At 40.3% G+C, this 15,871-nt stretch overlaps 1 protein-coding gene across 1 annotated transcript in view; it reads left to right on the top strand.

Moving 5' to 3' along the window:
- Positions 1-15,871, top strand: part of CPXM2 (carboxypeptidase X, M14 family member 2) — a 79,788-nt gene that overhangs the window by 28,993 nt on the left and 34,924 nt on the right. Inside the window, exon 3 of the mRNA XM_075026571.1 lies at positions 3,824-3,963. Within this exon, the coding sequence (XP_074882672.1) occupies positions 3,824-3,963 (140 nt within the window). The remainder of the gene's footprint in view (positions 1-3,823; positions 3,964-15,871) is intronic.

Raw genomic sequence — 15,871 nt, 5'->3', positions numbered from 1 at the left:
GCAGGACTGGATAAACCCTTCTAGGATCTCTTTCTCTTGTGACCTTGCACTGTGGAACCTGATTTTGCTCCCAGTCCTGTCTGAACGTGGTGATTAAGCCGGGACCTCTTGAGCGCAGGAGCGATGCCCCGTATATTGGAGACCTAGCCCGCAACTGCAGTAGCGGCACAACCAGTAGTAATTTAACATCATCAGGAAAAATCATAGCCTAAAATAATATTCATTGAGGCGTTCTGCCTTCAGGGATGAAAGTCATTAGTATTTGTCACTTGTACAATAATTAGCAGTGGTTAAAACCTGAAATAATTAGTCAAATTATGTTTCTTCCCCTTCCTCATTTTCCTGGTTGGAGAAATCCAAACATGAAGATTAACCAAGTAATGCAAGCATGTGTATGCAAACAAGCGGGATGTATTGCTTTTTGGTTTTTCAGTTCTTTGTTTCACTAGTTCCTTTTGAAAAGCTCCATTAAAACACAAGCAAAAGACAAAATTATTGGAAGTTCTACTTTCAGCCTGTGTGTTTTAATTCTTCTCTTCTAGCAGTGGTTGCTATAAATACCTGTGATGAGTAACGCGCTTTTTTTCCCTCCCAAAGTTTCTATGGTAAAATAATGTTTGTGATCATCCTGCTGGGAACGGAAAAGAATTTAAGCAGAAATGGTTTGATATTAGGTATATTTTTACTGCTGCTCCAGCTGACTCGTGGCAGAAGACTAAAATTTCTTTCTTCATTTGAATACATTTAGGCAGTAATATCTTTCTCCTCATTATAGAATAAGGCTTTTGGAACAGTGGTAATGTGAGCAAGTGTTTATTCTGTCTTGCACATGTCTAACTCGGAAGAGAAACATGAATTAAAATTGGAAGTCATATTATTTGTAAAGGAATCATAACCTCTTGTACCCAGAAGCTAAGAAGGGAAATCGTTATAAGCGGTTGACTTGTTTTATTTGAATTGCAATTTTCAACATTCACATTTATAGATAACTTAGGAGTGACAGGAAAAAAAAGTCCCTTTTCCTAGGTCAAAAAGGTATTTTTTCATAAGTCACTGCACATTGAGAAATGTTTTTGCATTTGGCAACAAGTGAATATAAGCTGAGTTAGACTTTGAGTTATTCTTGGAAACTCAGTGAAGGAAAAAAGGGTTTGCTTAAGACCTAGTCCTTACTTCCAGTTGTCATTAGCTCCTTCAGACTCCTACTTATGAAGATAATGCAGGTGTTTAAACTGTATAGCTTAAACTTATGCATGTCATAACTCAAATCCATTATCTCTGTTAATTCAATGTACAATCTTTAAATTCAAGTAAACATCTTGCTGAGAAAAGGTATCTTGAGCTATATTCTCTGACTGAATATGTAATATAATTGTTCTTATCTTTCAGGAATGAAAATTTTTCCAAAGAAATTTAATAGCAATTTAACTGCTAAGTATTTGATTGACTTTATAAGGGTTTTTTAATAAAAACAATATTTTGAAGTGCCCATAGGGCAAATTCAAAACTTCAAGTGCCTTAAGAAAAAAATACAGACTTGAAGCTAGAAAAGAGAAATTTTAACATAAATTTATTGGTTCTTTTTTCCTTCAGAAATATTTCCAGTAAGAACTTTTCATTGATTAAACTCCTCTTTCTCAAGTAGTGCTCTGTGCTAGTCATACACAGACACCTGCTTCTTCTTACCTAGTAAAAATATTCTTTTAGCTTCAGAGAAGCTGATGTCAGGAAATAAGAGAGCAGGAAAAAGTAGCAGCATGGTTTCTTTTTTTTTTCTGCTCTCTTTGCCCCTGTTTAAGGCCATAGTATTTTAAGCTGTGTGTAACTATAAGTGTGCCCTTTAGACTCTCCATATTTGATATACGACTTAAACATATGCTTAACTTTATTTAATTCTGGTTGAAACCATGGAGACTTGAGTATGTAATTAGGGTTGGGCTGGGGTTTTTTTGCAAATAAGCTCTTCTTTCTCTTTTTCTGCTTCCCTCTCCTCACTGTAATGTGGAGGAGAAGTTTACACACTGATGAGCATCACACTCATAGGAAATATCCTCAATCTGAATGAGGACCGAGGATCCCAGCTGAAGCACTGAGAGATAAGGCTACTTGATGTGCAGAAACTGGTGGAATTTCAGCAGTGTGAAAGGGATTAACATGATGCTGGTTCAAGGTGCTCTGCAGATCTTAATGCTTCCTGGCAAGCATTGGTTTTAAACCCTAAGGCTACTTCAAATTCAGTCTTATTTTAAAATGCATGGAGACCTTTTCTTGAAAAAGGTTATAACTCAGGTCAGTGATCATATTTATATTCTCGTGTTTTCCCATTGTTCAGGTCTCCTTGAAGAATTTATCTTTCGTTGTTAATAAGTTTTTCTCTCTATCTTGTACATCAACTTTTATACAAACTTCACTTTACAATATCAGAATTAATACATAGAAGTAGGTAGCTTAATGTAATTTTGGTAGGTGCAGGAAAACAAGTAATTTTTAAGCTGCCCTATCTTAGATTTGAATACTTGAGAAAACGAGAAGTTTTAGGAAGTGAATGTATGTCTATGTATTGCAGCACTCCCCTCAGATGCCACCAGACTCACATTGGGAAAAGGGATTGACAACTGCATCCTCTCTTTGAGTTAGACCCACCCAATGCCCATTTTGGTAGAAATAGTCTGTAAACATGGAGTTAGACAGACCTGTCAATCTCTGCCGTTGTAACCCAGCTATGACTGTAATATCTGCTAATACTGCTCAGTGGGAAGCTGAGGGATAATTCAGGAAACCTTACTGACAGTTGTGTTCTCGGGTACTTCATTTATGTTTTACATATACACAGGCACCAACTGAAACTATAGCACTGAACAGAGAGTAGCTGTATACCAGAGCTTTCAGATCTGCCTTACAAAGTGTTCCAGACTCTTCATGTATATTTGGGAAATATTTAAGGATATCCATTCTTGGAATTGCATGGATGGCAATGGTGAATCCACATTAAGCACTGATGGAATATCGTAAAAATATACGTAGCCTCAGAAGACCATATGAAAAGCTTCTGGCAGTAGCCAGCTCGGTGCCAAATGTTTCCTGGGCTTCAGTAATGAGATAAATACCTGAAGACCTCAGATGCTATGTTTCTTTAAGTGCGATTTCAGATCTATTTGGAATACAGCTTACTCAAAATACCTTGCAGCTATTTCTTTGAAAAGTTGAGAAGGCTGTTTGTGGTGGTTTTGCCAGCATAAATTGGGATATAGATTGGTACGCAACTTGGGTACTGCTGGGCATTCCTGAATTTTTAACCTTTGACACCCTAGTGATGAAAATAAATAATTCTGGGAGTGAAGATTGGTGGGGAATAGTATTACTGTTCCCATATGCCCTACACTCTCCTTTGCTGCTTCCAGGGGAAAGGAGATTGCTCCAGCACTGACCATTATTTATATAGGTTGGAGCTGGTTTTTAGGGCTTTCATAACTGTGAAGACCATGTGGACAATCTGTTCTGGATAAAGGCTCTATCAGGCCACAGGCACAGACAGGTGGACTGAGCCGAAGCTCTGTTTATGCTTTCTAACTCTAACTTAAATTTATATGTAATGGTTCTTAGGTTTTAAAGGGACTCTGCAGAATTTCCCTCCCCGCTTTGAGTAAGAAAACATTTTGGTCACTCCGTATAGCTGTTGAGAATGGCAGTCTCAGGGGTCTTAAACTGGTGCCAAAGGAGTAAGTGGAATGGATGATGACTTCATGTGTTCTTTTCTTTTTCCCATGAAAGACCTTCAGTTTCTTGGTTCTGATTTATGAAGATGATTTTGCCTTCTTTTCAGGCAGGTGTTAACGAAAATGATTTCTATGATGGTGCTTGGTGTGCAGGAAGAAATGACCCCTATCAGTGGATTGAAGTAGATGCTCGAAGGCTAACAAAATTCACTGGAGTCATCACACAAGGAAGAAACTCTCTCTGGTCGTAAGTACATGCTTACTTTTCTCCATGAGATTCTGAGCTTTCAGACCAAGGAAATCATGTTGTATTGTGTTTAGTTTCTTCAAGGAAAAAAAGAAAGAATGGAAATGCTGTGTCACATCAGGTAATTGAACAGAGTAACAGTAAAAGGCAAAGTGATTATATATGGCATAAAATACAAGTTTAAGGGTAGCAAACTTCTACAGTCATTATCTACATCTGGCAAAGAAATCAACATGACTCCCCTAGATTATATGCCTTTATACTCACCTTGCCAAATTTGTTTCTGTTAAACTTCCTCATTCTTTTCCAATATTTAACCTGATTAGTTTTGATACTAGGGTTTTTAGGTATTAGTTTAGAATAACCATTCATCTTTGAGATATCCTAATACATAGGCAATCACCAAATAATTAGTAAAATTCCAAAACAACGTGGTTTTTAAATAAGCAGTTAAAACAAATTTTGTAGCTATACTTTTTTTGTTCTAAAGAGGAATTTATAATATAACCAAAAACTGCAGAGTTTGTGTTGACCGGTACCGTAGTGTTTGGTAGCAGGCACGTTGTGCTCAATTTATGGATGCTAGGAAGACTCCATGCAGTTTGAGCCTGCTTGGGAGGCAGTTATTTCCCTATACTGGGAAATAACTGTCTTGCACAGATTTGCATGCATTCATTTCTTTGACCTGCTTCTGAGTGTAGGTGCCCAGATTGCTCTATAATACAGCCAGTGTGGTTGAGGTGAGAATTGTACGAGAGGACTACAGCAATCAGGTGACATAAACAGGAACTGGAGGTGATGTTTGTTTTTTTCCTGATCTTTACAGTGTTTGTTCAGTCTCTTAATTTCTTGTTGAGTCTCACTCTGTTATGTGAACAAGTAATCCCACTTGTGCTGCTAGACCTTTTGACCAAGTATGCAGATGTACAGCCTTAGATTCTGGTCAGATCTCTCACTTAAGAAAATGAATGTGCCATATAATAAAAGGCAAACCAGAAAAATACCACTATATCTAAGAAAATCCTTCTATAACTTAATTTTCTGGGGTTTTTTTCATTTCTCCTAACATTGATGTGGGAGTAGGAGCCTTTTTGGCAATAAGGTTTCTATATTTATTCCACATTGTTCTGTGTTAGGTAGATAATTACTGTAGCAAAGTCTTATTCTTTTCCATATTCATACTCTTGACATTGCTGTTCCTATCAACACCAGTGCTGTGCTGCTTCGTCTTGTATTGCTATTTTTAGTTTGGCTCTATTGCAAGTTTACAGCAGGACTTGATGCTCTATTTATAGTTGGTATTCACAGTTGTCTCTTTTTTTTTTTTTTTTTTGGTTTGGTTTTTAAATTACTGAATCTTGCTTTTGCCCTCTTCCCTCCCACCAAAGAACTGGTGAGCAGAACTCTGAGGGTCTGCAGGAAGAGCAGGGTCAGTTCTGGGAGAGCGGGTCCAGGTTCCTCCTGGATTGTTACTCAGATTTGTGGAGAAACAGGCACGTTTCTGCTTCGTAGGAGCAAAGATGGTTTCAACTGGACCACCTGCACTGTGGGGCAGGCTAATGTCTCCTGGAAAACGTGGCCTGTAAGATCAAGTTCTGCCCCATGGAGGGGCCAGGGCAGTAGGGAGAAATTGTCCCAGGAAAGAGTAGACCTCCTTACCGACCTCCAGCTCGTGCACCAACGAGTGCTGTGGAGGTGGCTGTTCTTGTAAAAGCGTGATGGTCTCCATCTCGCTTGGCGTCTCTTGATACAGCCTTGGCTGGGGGCTGCCCTCCCTGGAGCCCACCTCATCTTCACTCTCCCCTCATCAGATCGAACAGATAAAATTAGTGTAGCTGATGTTTCTGTGCTCTGCTCCTACACGCGTAAGCCCTTCGGTTTTAAAAACAACTTGGTACTCCCTGAGGTACCAATGTAGATGTTTGTGTTTTCAAAAGAGTTTAGGCTGACGTGTGCAGCCCTCATCTGAGCCAGGAGTGGTGTTTTTGGGTTTCCAGAGTCTCAATGCTTGGGAATGTCATACCCAGGAAGGTGGCAGATGCTGTTTTCTGAATTAATCACGTTGTTGCATCTGAAAGACGATCTTCTCAGTATGACTTTCTACCCCAATTCCTTCAGCAGTCAAGAAAGTGAGAAGAAAAGAAAAATGAAATCCTGGTGTGGAGAAGAGCTACGCAAAGGGAAATTGAATCCAGACAACAGTAGAGACCCTGAGCTTGGAGCAGGAGTTGCCTTAGGGTAGGATTCGGAGGCACTGGGGGAAGCTTCGGTACGTGTGGCAGTCTCAGGAGATAATGACCTGACTGTAGACATATTGCTTGTGTGCAGTGAATTGCCTTTTGTAAGCCAGACCAGGAGAAACAGGCTAGTAGGACTTTTACTGATGTGGGCAGGTTCTTTTGTGACTGTGTTCTCTAATGAGCACTAGGAGCAAAAGAGACTCGTTAGCTTTTTTTCTCTTATACTTGGCTACTGACTGTGATGGTATCAAAAAAGACTATTTGTGATATGAAAGTTTGTACGAAAAGATGCCATTCTGTTACCTGAGGCACCTTCCCAACTTCATGAAGTTATGCTACAAAAATATAGTGCTTTCGTAACTAATAGAAACATATGTTGGAGAATAAGCTTATTTCAGGTAGGAGAGCCAAAAAACACCCCTCTGATCTGTGTTGTATTAGAAGCAAAAAGCCTGCCAAGCTTGAGAGCCAAGGTAAGATTTTTATTTAAGCCTTGGAGATTTTCCCAGCATTATGTTAAAAGGGGGAAAAAAAAAAATCAAGACACTAGGATATATGCTAAGTTCACCAATGCTATTATGTGATAGTGATAAAGAATCAGAAAGGCAGCCTTTTTTTTTTTCCTCTTTGTTAAAGTTTCTTGTTCAATACAAAGTGGAAAAATTTACTTAACTGAAAGTCCTCTCTGAGCTTCTGCCTAGATGAGAATTGTACCTGTTCTGGTCCCTTTCGCTTCCTGCTGCTGACTTAATGAGGACATATAAAATGACAAGGGAGGGCAGGCAAGGACACCCTGCTGAATCCTGCATCAAATAGCTTTGCCCCTCGCTGCAGGGCTGCAATGTTTGAGTTGTTATCAGTCTGGCATTTGATTCTCCTGGCATATCTGATGCCGTAGCCAGAGCTAGTATACTGGTGGTGGAAGCAACCCTTTACTCCTTTATAGCAGCACTGGCAACTGTAGTCTGGTATTGCTGATGGCCCACTCTGCCCAGAGACAGTCTATTCACATCAGCCTGGCTTACTGGGTTTTTTTGGAACTTTATAGGCAATGGATGAATTGAAGGTTACTCCTGACACAATGCAAAGACCACAAAAATGCATGGGGCTGTCACTTTCTGTATGCTGGCAGGAACCGCTTCACCTCAGTTATTCTTCTCCCATTCTCACTTGGGGAGTTGCTATTTCTTGTCTGTCTTCTCCTGTGGGCTGTGGCTCTGCTTGCCTGTCCAGGGCTCTCGTGCTTGAGACACGAGAGCCTTGAGGAAGAGGAGGCCAGGGTGCAGAAACATCATCTTGAAAACACAGATGACCTGATTAGAGAAAGGAGGAAACCATGCTTGGTTAGTAATGAATACTTAAATTATTTAATCATTTCCTTTTTAAGGAAAAAACACTTCTGAGTCGAACTCTGTGCTCAAACCGCCTGGCTGTGAATTCTACAATAGTCAAATCTTTCAGCTTTTCCTTTTTTCCTCCTGTAAAAAGCAAAAAACAGGCTTTGAACAAAAACTCCTGAATTTGAGGAGTCCTTCCTTTTATCAGTCAAAGCAAGCATGTGGACTCGAGGGCTGTTGGTGTTCAGTCATTCTTGGGAAACCTCAAATCATGGCAAAGCGCTCTTTTACCATCATAAATGGCAAACTCTGCTTAGCTTATCCAGAAGATCTGCAGATGTTGAATTTCACAGATAAAGTGGGGCCCAGCTGCAAGCACCAGGACTTCTTTTTGATTATTTTTTTTTCACTGAAGATATCCAAAACTCGGAAATGCCACAAGTGTTGGTTGATATGAATAAAAGCGAACACCTTGAGAGTGGGCAGAGCATCAGTTCCTTTGTAGGAACTGAGAACATATGGAGATCCGTGTCTCTGGGCAGTTACCACACTGTTTCACTATGAATATCCAGTAGTTGATAGACATCAGTGTTATATCGCTGCAGAGCTGTTTTGTTTGCCTTCTCAGGCTAGAGAAAGTGGTGCGAGTGATGTGACCTTTTAGAAAGGCATGTGATTTGCTCCTCTGAGAGATGGATGGTGCCATAGCTGGGCTGCAAGAGGGTTCGTGGCTGAATAGTTGGGGGAGAAATACAGTATGTAATTCTTCATGTTGCTGCCAATACATCTTTCAGTTTTATGAACCAAGTATCTTTAAACAACTATTCAAGACTGAGTGGGACACTGGAAGCATCACTGTGGAATTGTGCCATATATTTAAAGCAGTGATGTGATAGTTTAAAATATGCACCCTCTTGACAGAGGGAAAGAAAATATTAATCACTCTTAGCAGTTTGGCAAGAATCTAAAAAACATGGGAAACGTGTTTCCCACAACTATCTTTTGATAATTCAGCACCATTTTTTGTATCAAGAGGAAACCCAGATGTCTAAATAGGCAGTGTGTCCTGACTAATATAAAGCTTCAGACTGTTTCAATGCAGAGGATGTTTTGATTTTTAGAAGAGGATGCAATGTTTCAGCAAGTAAGATATATTTGTGACTTGATGCATTTTCTTAAAATTAACCTTTCAACCATGTTAAACTATGCACTATCGCTGCATGTCACGAAACAACAAAATTACAACAATAAGAGCATAGATGAAATAATCTGTGTAGAATGCTCAAATTCCAAAGCAAAAGTCTGAATTTTTAGAGAAAAAAAGAGACTTATTTCAAAGTATGTTGTTGTTAAGACCTTTCAGCCTCATGAAAATATTGAAGGTTTTTAGTTTTATGCAACATATTTGTCTTTAAGAAAAACAAAATGGGGGGATGGCAATTTTCAAGTCTGATTTGGGTAGATGTTATTCCGCATGCCTTGCAAACCTGCAACAGCACTTAGAAGGTTAGTTGGTTGGAGGAGACAACAAATCAATGGCGTTGCTGGCTGGAAGAAACAATTACAATGACTTACACGTATTGCTTGCTTCTAAACTGACACACTTTTAAACTGGTCAGCTTTGTTCATCACTGTTGAAGCTACATTAAAACTAGAAGCTAGTGTAGACACCATTACATGCTCCCTACTGTGTCACTTGTTTGATTTCCTTGTGCTGCTCTCCAGGGATAGCAAATAATAAATATCCAGCAGATTTGATTTTGTGTCTGATCGAGCTTTTGCTAAAGACAAGATATTTAGAATTGAATAGGGCAATAATTCTGCAATTTTTTTATGGTACACCCTCAGCCTTTTCTGTGTGCAGTGTAGCCCTTCATGATCCCCCAGCATCCCTTTTGACAAACTGTCCTTAGGGAATTGTAGCTCTGTAGCAAGCTGGGTACCTTCCAGAGATATAGCTGAGGATAAATTTAGGTCAGTGCCATTTACTTGCTTCTAATTTTGGTGGTACAGCATTCTGCTCATTCTTTAGTGACAAAATGAATGTGTTGCCCCAAATTTTAATTTATTGCCATACTCAGTGGCAGCTCCTCAGGAGCTGAGACTTGCTTTTACGGACAGTCTGTATGTGAGGATTACAAGGTGGTAAACTTGCTTGCTTGCAGGAGGGTAAAAAAATCCTTGCTTCCTCCCCAGTTTATCAGTCATTCATGGTATTAAGACCATGGTCTCAGTAGTAAGACTGGCTTCATGAAGAGATAATCATGATACATATATAATCTTCAGTATTCCAATAATAAGAGTATAAAAATCAGTGATAATCCTTTCAGTGTAACTGCATTAGCATTTGGGACAGTGTAGTGGTTACTCATAGGTATTTGAGTTGTTTCTCCAGCCACCTAAGAAAACAGAATTTTGCACTGTACACACTAAGAAGGGGCAAAATACAACAACAGTGCAATGCTGCTTTTGAAAGCAGAGTAGAATAAACTCTAAATCTTGTCCAGCTCACCAGGACAATAGGCATACTTGGCATTGGCTTTCAAAGTGCCTCCTATCCCCACACAGAGGCTGTGAAAACACACCCTGATGAAACTTCAGCAAATTCCGTGAAAACGTCTTGCTGTCTTATCCAAATCATGTAATAAAATAAGCAGCTGTTGTGTACTGACTTGAATTGTTACAGTGCATTAAATCAGTGCAAGCTGTTATTTGCCCTGACTGGGTGACAGGCCTGCAGAGATTATTACAGCTTCCCCAAAGTCAGACTCTCATAGACTGAATTGTTCCAGATCCACTGAAATCATATCAAGTATATTGATGTGAGTTACAAAACAACCTGAATTCAATGTAGGAAAAGCTCCCTTGATATATTAATGTCACTAGTTACATATTATACTAGTGTTTATGATGGGGTTTTCTCAATAAGTTATATTTTTCTGCTAACTCTGGCTTGGTGGAGCCATCTCACGGGCTTTTAGTTCTTCAGCACTGAGAGTCTGCCTTTGGCAGCTTCAGCCTTGAGTGCTCTCCGTCTAGTTGCTTAACTTCCATCCCTGTGCCTTGCTAATCTTCCACCTCGATTCTCGTGTCCTATGCAGGATTTTGGTACGGTGTTCATCACTGCCGATGAACGCTCGCCATCCGCTCCTGGTGTTGGGGACCTGGGTTTGTGACCAGCTCAGATAATCCTGCATCGGTGGAGTTCTGACAGCACCCCCAGAAACGTATTTATACTGTCACAAGTTTGACAAAAATGTCAAAACCGATGATGTTCTCTCGTGGGCATGATTAGTCACGGTGCTCGCACTCCAGTTACGAGGCTTTTGCCAAAGACTCGCCGTGCAGTGGTGGGAGGGAGCAGGTTGCTGGGGGTATTTAGAAGAGCTTTTTAACCTCCGTGGAAGGGACTACGATGGGCAGTTTGAAACAAAACGTCCTGAAACCTTTAGGAAAACGCTCCATCAGATGAATACAGGCGCCTGCTGCCACAGATTACTGGCGCTTGATTAATCGCAGCCTTGATTTGTCTATTTTGCACGTGCGTTATGACTTGTTGCGAGGAGAACGGTCGCGTGGGGAGTGACCTCGGGGATGTCAGGCTCCCGTCCCCTCCACCCGTGCCCTGCGCAACCTTCTGAAGTCAGCGACCCTTCTGTGTGCACCAGCCAGCAGCGCTTGGCCGCATCTTTGGGTGCGCTTGGTAGATGTGAGCCCCTTCGGCGTTACTTTAAATATGCTCACAGCTGTGCACACAAGTGGCAGTATTTGCTGCTTACTGTCAGAGATTTTCATTTTCTGTTACTTTAATATTCACGGGAAGGAGGCAAAAAGATGTATAGAGGCAGTGCTTATGTGGTTCAGATTTTTCTCCTCAAACAGGTGACTGATCTGCAAAGGTGTGATAGGCGCAAACAAGATTGGGAAATTAAAAATGTCACAAAAGGAGGTTTAGAAGATAAGGAATCGCAGCTTGGTTGCATTTAGCAGATATAGAAGATAGGAAAGGGAAAAGTCTGGTGTAGGAAGAATTTCAAACACATGCAGATCTCTTTGCAAAGAGTGGCCCGACATGACAGGCGTTAAGACCACAAAATCTTCGGGGCAGAGGGTGTCTTTGACCCCACGCAGGAGCCCTGGCACCTTCAGGTGTTATTATCTGAACATATAACGGCAAAAGGAAACACCCAGAGCTGGCACCAGATTTTCTAGAAGGGTCAGACAGTCACAGGTTAAAATCTTGTCAAAACCTGGCTGTAAGTGGCAGCCCTTGGGTGGGAAATGCATTTGCAACCCCACCTCCTCCTCACTGAGAAGGGAGCTTTGGAAAAAAAATCTGTGCTTAATTCATTCTGAGCAAGTGAAATTCTGGCCCTAAGCTTTTCTTCGTAGGGCCTCCGAAGAGCTGGATTTCACAGCAGTATATTCATTTAAGTCAGCTAGAAGCAATTTTAAAAATTAAACATTCAAAGATTTCAATTATTAAAAAAAATACCCTTGCTTGCTAGTCAAGCTCCATCTCTTAAATCATATTTATTTTAATTAGTTTGTGAAACTTGCTGGGCTACCTGTGGTTAGTGCGAGTGTTTTTTGGCTTGGCTTGTTTTTGAAACTGTTTGGCAGTGGGTGATTTAATATTTTATCAGCATAAATATTATGATAGAATATTAATATTAATGGTTTTACATTTAATTGCATGAGACTACAAATTACATTTTCAAGCAGAAAGCCATTTAATTGCCAGCATGCTGATTCTGTTGCATGAGTACCGTTTAATCTAAGGTTTGCCTAGCATATTTTTGGTATAGAGATTCTGCTGTTTCAAGTATTTTGGCTTGTCAATTTATATATTATTGGAGGATACACATCTGTGTGCCTGTCTGGTTCTATTTTCTATTAATTTTAGGGTTTTGTAATGCAGATAGATCCGATTATCATGATGGCAGAAGAATAATAGTGTTGGCTGGAGCCAGGTCCGTTGTAGATGATGCTGAAGTGAACTCTGCCAATGTTTGCTAGTCTCGTCCCCGGCATCTCTGCCGCCGTGGGCTTGAGCTTCTGCTGACCAACACCTGCCAACCTTCCTTGCTTATCTCAAGTCCTGTGGGGTTTTAGTGATGTGGAAAAGCATCCTTAGAGACTAGAATAAGAGTATCAGATTTATTTCACTTGTTGCTTATTCAGCTTTCCATAATTGAGAAGCTTGGCCTCAAAACATTACATGCGGCAGATGCTGTTCCAACAAAATAAAACCCTATCCAAATAGTCAGAAGTCTCGGCTGATGTACTCGCCCGCCGGAGGCTGGGCAGCCAAAAACCTGGCATCTCTCCACTGCTTCTCATTTAGCACTCGCTGCGTGTTGTGCTGAGTTGGGTTTCATCTACGTGTCTAACGCATGTAAAGAAAAGTAAGCAAGTTATATTGGGGAATGCAAGGCAGAAAGCTGTTTTGTTGTTCTGGTGCTGTCAGGATGTCTTTCCCTGTGCTCAGTAGCCTGATGATGTGGTTAGATAAAGAAAAGCTGATCCTTTGGACGGGAACCTGCCAAGGCTGTAGGAGATCTGCTTTTAATTCTCTGCTTTGATTCAGGTTTCCTCTCTGTCCCTGGGCAAGTCACTTAATCCCTCAGCTTGTCTTTTTTTGGATGGAAATGGACAAGCTGGACATTTCCATGCATCACAAGAAACTGAATTTAAAATCAAAGATCTTCAAATAGGCCTTGTCTAAACCTAATGCATTACAGATAAAAACCAACTAATTAATAATAATAAAAAAATCCACCACATTAAGTGAATTGAATCGTATTTTTATTTTTGCATTTACTTTCTGTGAAATGAATTGATTAATGTTGGCAATACATACAGAGATTTTTTCAGATAGCTTTCTCCTGAAGAGATAAGGCTGGCATAAATTTTAAAAAGGATTATTAATGGGAAGGACCTGAATCCAAATGATTCCTGTCAAATCTGTATCTCGTGATCCTTTCCTAGTGTTGATGAAATTCATGAGGCAGTCGTGCAAGTAGCACTTTGTGCTAGAGCATGGTGAACTGGAGGTAACCTTGGATACTTTGGAAGATACTGTCACGCAATGGCTTCTTTATTGCCTAGCTTCCTGCCAAGAAAGAGCTTGACAATCGACGCACTCTTTTCTGAATTACATCTCCTCGACTCTATAAAACCAACAAATATGTGAGGAATATAATACTAGGTCCAGGGAGATTTTAGAGAGGGAATTCAGAAGAGTTTCTCTAAAACAACGGTAGGGACGTCCTAAGTACTGTAAAGTTTTATAGCCTCCTTTTAGCTTTCCTTAGACAGTTTTATTGTTCAGTGCCGATGGGCCCCGAAAAGATTCGATGTGACGTGCTGCAGAAATTAACGTCTGCAAATCCCAAACCCAATGAGATGGATCTCCCTGTCATCAGGTAACAGCACAAACAGATGACATTTCCCAATGCTTCTTCTAGCACAAGGCTTTGCTTTAGCTGCCGTGCTTCTGTGACGGATTTCCCTGAAAGCTTTAGATTTCTGTGTCCACGTGAATAAACGGAGCACCCCGTAAGTATTAAACTCTTCCATTCTGGGAAGTGCTGTGCTTACTGTAAACAGCCGGGCTGTTGATTTGAGCATGTGCAACGCATGCATCAGTCCTCCTGTGCTGCACATGTGTAGAAAATCTGCAGCTTAGTACGGGAATGCTCTTCTGCTGGTCTGCATCTATAGAAATAGGTGGGATTTAAAGATACTTAGCGGCGGTCAGAAGCCCCCTGCATTAGCTTCTACTAGTTTTCCAGAAATTCCAAACACAGGAGTGCGTGCAGTGTTCCCCATCCCCACCGTGGGGAATGTGATTTCAAGGCAGAAAATGCCATTTCTGAGGGGAATCTGAATTTACAGCAGCCTTCTTAATATTGGCAGAAGTTGTTCTTCTTATGACATTGGAAAAAAAGGGGGAAGGATTTAAGGCCCTAGAGGCGGTTTTGCATTTCAGGCCAGTGGGAGAAGGTTCTGGTCAACTGTGATGGTTTTATTCTGCATCTCAACAAATGCAAAGCGGATGCTTATTCCATACAGGCAAGCACAGTTAATAGGATGTGGTATGTGACCAAATATGTTACACTGATTTATCTCATCCCATGACCCTCTCTAGTCCTATACTGCAAATGTTACAAGACTGGATATAGTCCCATTTGTATTTTAATTGGCAGACTGCCTCTGAGAAGCACATTACTTGTCACTCAAGATGGAATATGTGTACAACTGATTAGTATACATTTTCTTTTGGGAGAAGTTTGAACCTTTGTAACTGTAGGGAATGAGAAAATTAAAATATGGTAAATAAAAGTCCTAGATTGGAAGTACTGATGTAAGAGTAACATTTTCTTATGCCAATAAAGTGAGCTAATTCTTTTGAAAACTGTCTATATATGCCATGATTTTCTCACAAAATTCTCAATTATACAGAATGTCCACTGTTATCTTGTTTTCATGTGGTTGTGCTATTCTGTTTGAAAACCTTTTTTCGTGTGTAGAGTAATGAATATGGTTGTATTGTGTTTGTCCTCCTAATCTTAGTTGTGCAGTTGAAGTAAAAAATGTTCTGTAATGCTTCAGAAGCAACAATGTCTTTTTGGTTTGGTAACATTGCCTCTTTTGGTCATTTACCCTGATTTTGAGAAATGGCCAAGAATATTAAAAAAAAAAAACCAAACACAAAACAACCCAAAACAACAAACCAAACAAAAAAAAACCCCTAACCCCCCCCAAAAACCAACCCCAAACCCCCACACCACCTTTTTATGTGCACTGAATATGTACATCACCACCCCCACTCAAACCCATGAGTTTTGCTCTCAACCTCGGTTTCTTTTTCAATCAGAAAAAATTTTTTTCCTCTTCCTGGAGTTCTGATATTGGCCATTTCCAAAATTCCTAATTTCTATCTGTGCTAGGTGTAAATCTGCCTGCCTTCAATTTATGATGACAGTGAAATCTGGTGCACCTGCCAGGTTATTGCAGAAGTTGAGGGAAGAAAGTAAAGTTCTTTACAAGAGTTAGTAGAAACTTATATAGCATGCTGAAGTCAGTGTCTTTTTTGTTGTATATCATTTTGTAGCCACGAAGACTTGAGATGCCAGCATGGCATTTCACAGATCTCTGGCAAATCCCCTGCCCCGCGAGATCTTCCATTGACAGGCAGACAATTAGTGTTTTCGGAAGGCTGCTAACTTGTTAAAGTTGTTTAACAAATGTTGAAGTAGTGTGTGCGTTACAGGTGGCAGATGAATTCATCTTTTCAATACAATAATGAAAAGTTTGGTCTGCTTG

Source organism: Buteo buteo, chromosome 4 (assembly GCF_964188355.1).
Source record: "Buteo buteo chromosome 4, bButBut1.hap1.1, whole genome shotgun sequence".
Lineage (NCBI taxonomy): Eukaryota > Metazoa > Chordata > Aves > Accipitriformes > Accipitridae > Buteo > Buteo buteo.
The sequence above is the reverse complement of the archived record's forward strand: the minus strand, read 5'-3'. Positions and strand labels throughout refer to the sequence as shown.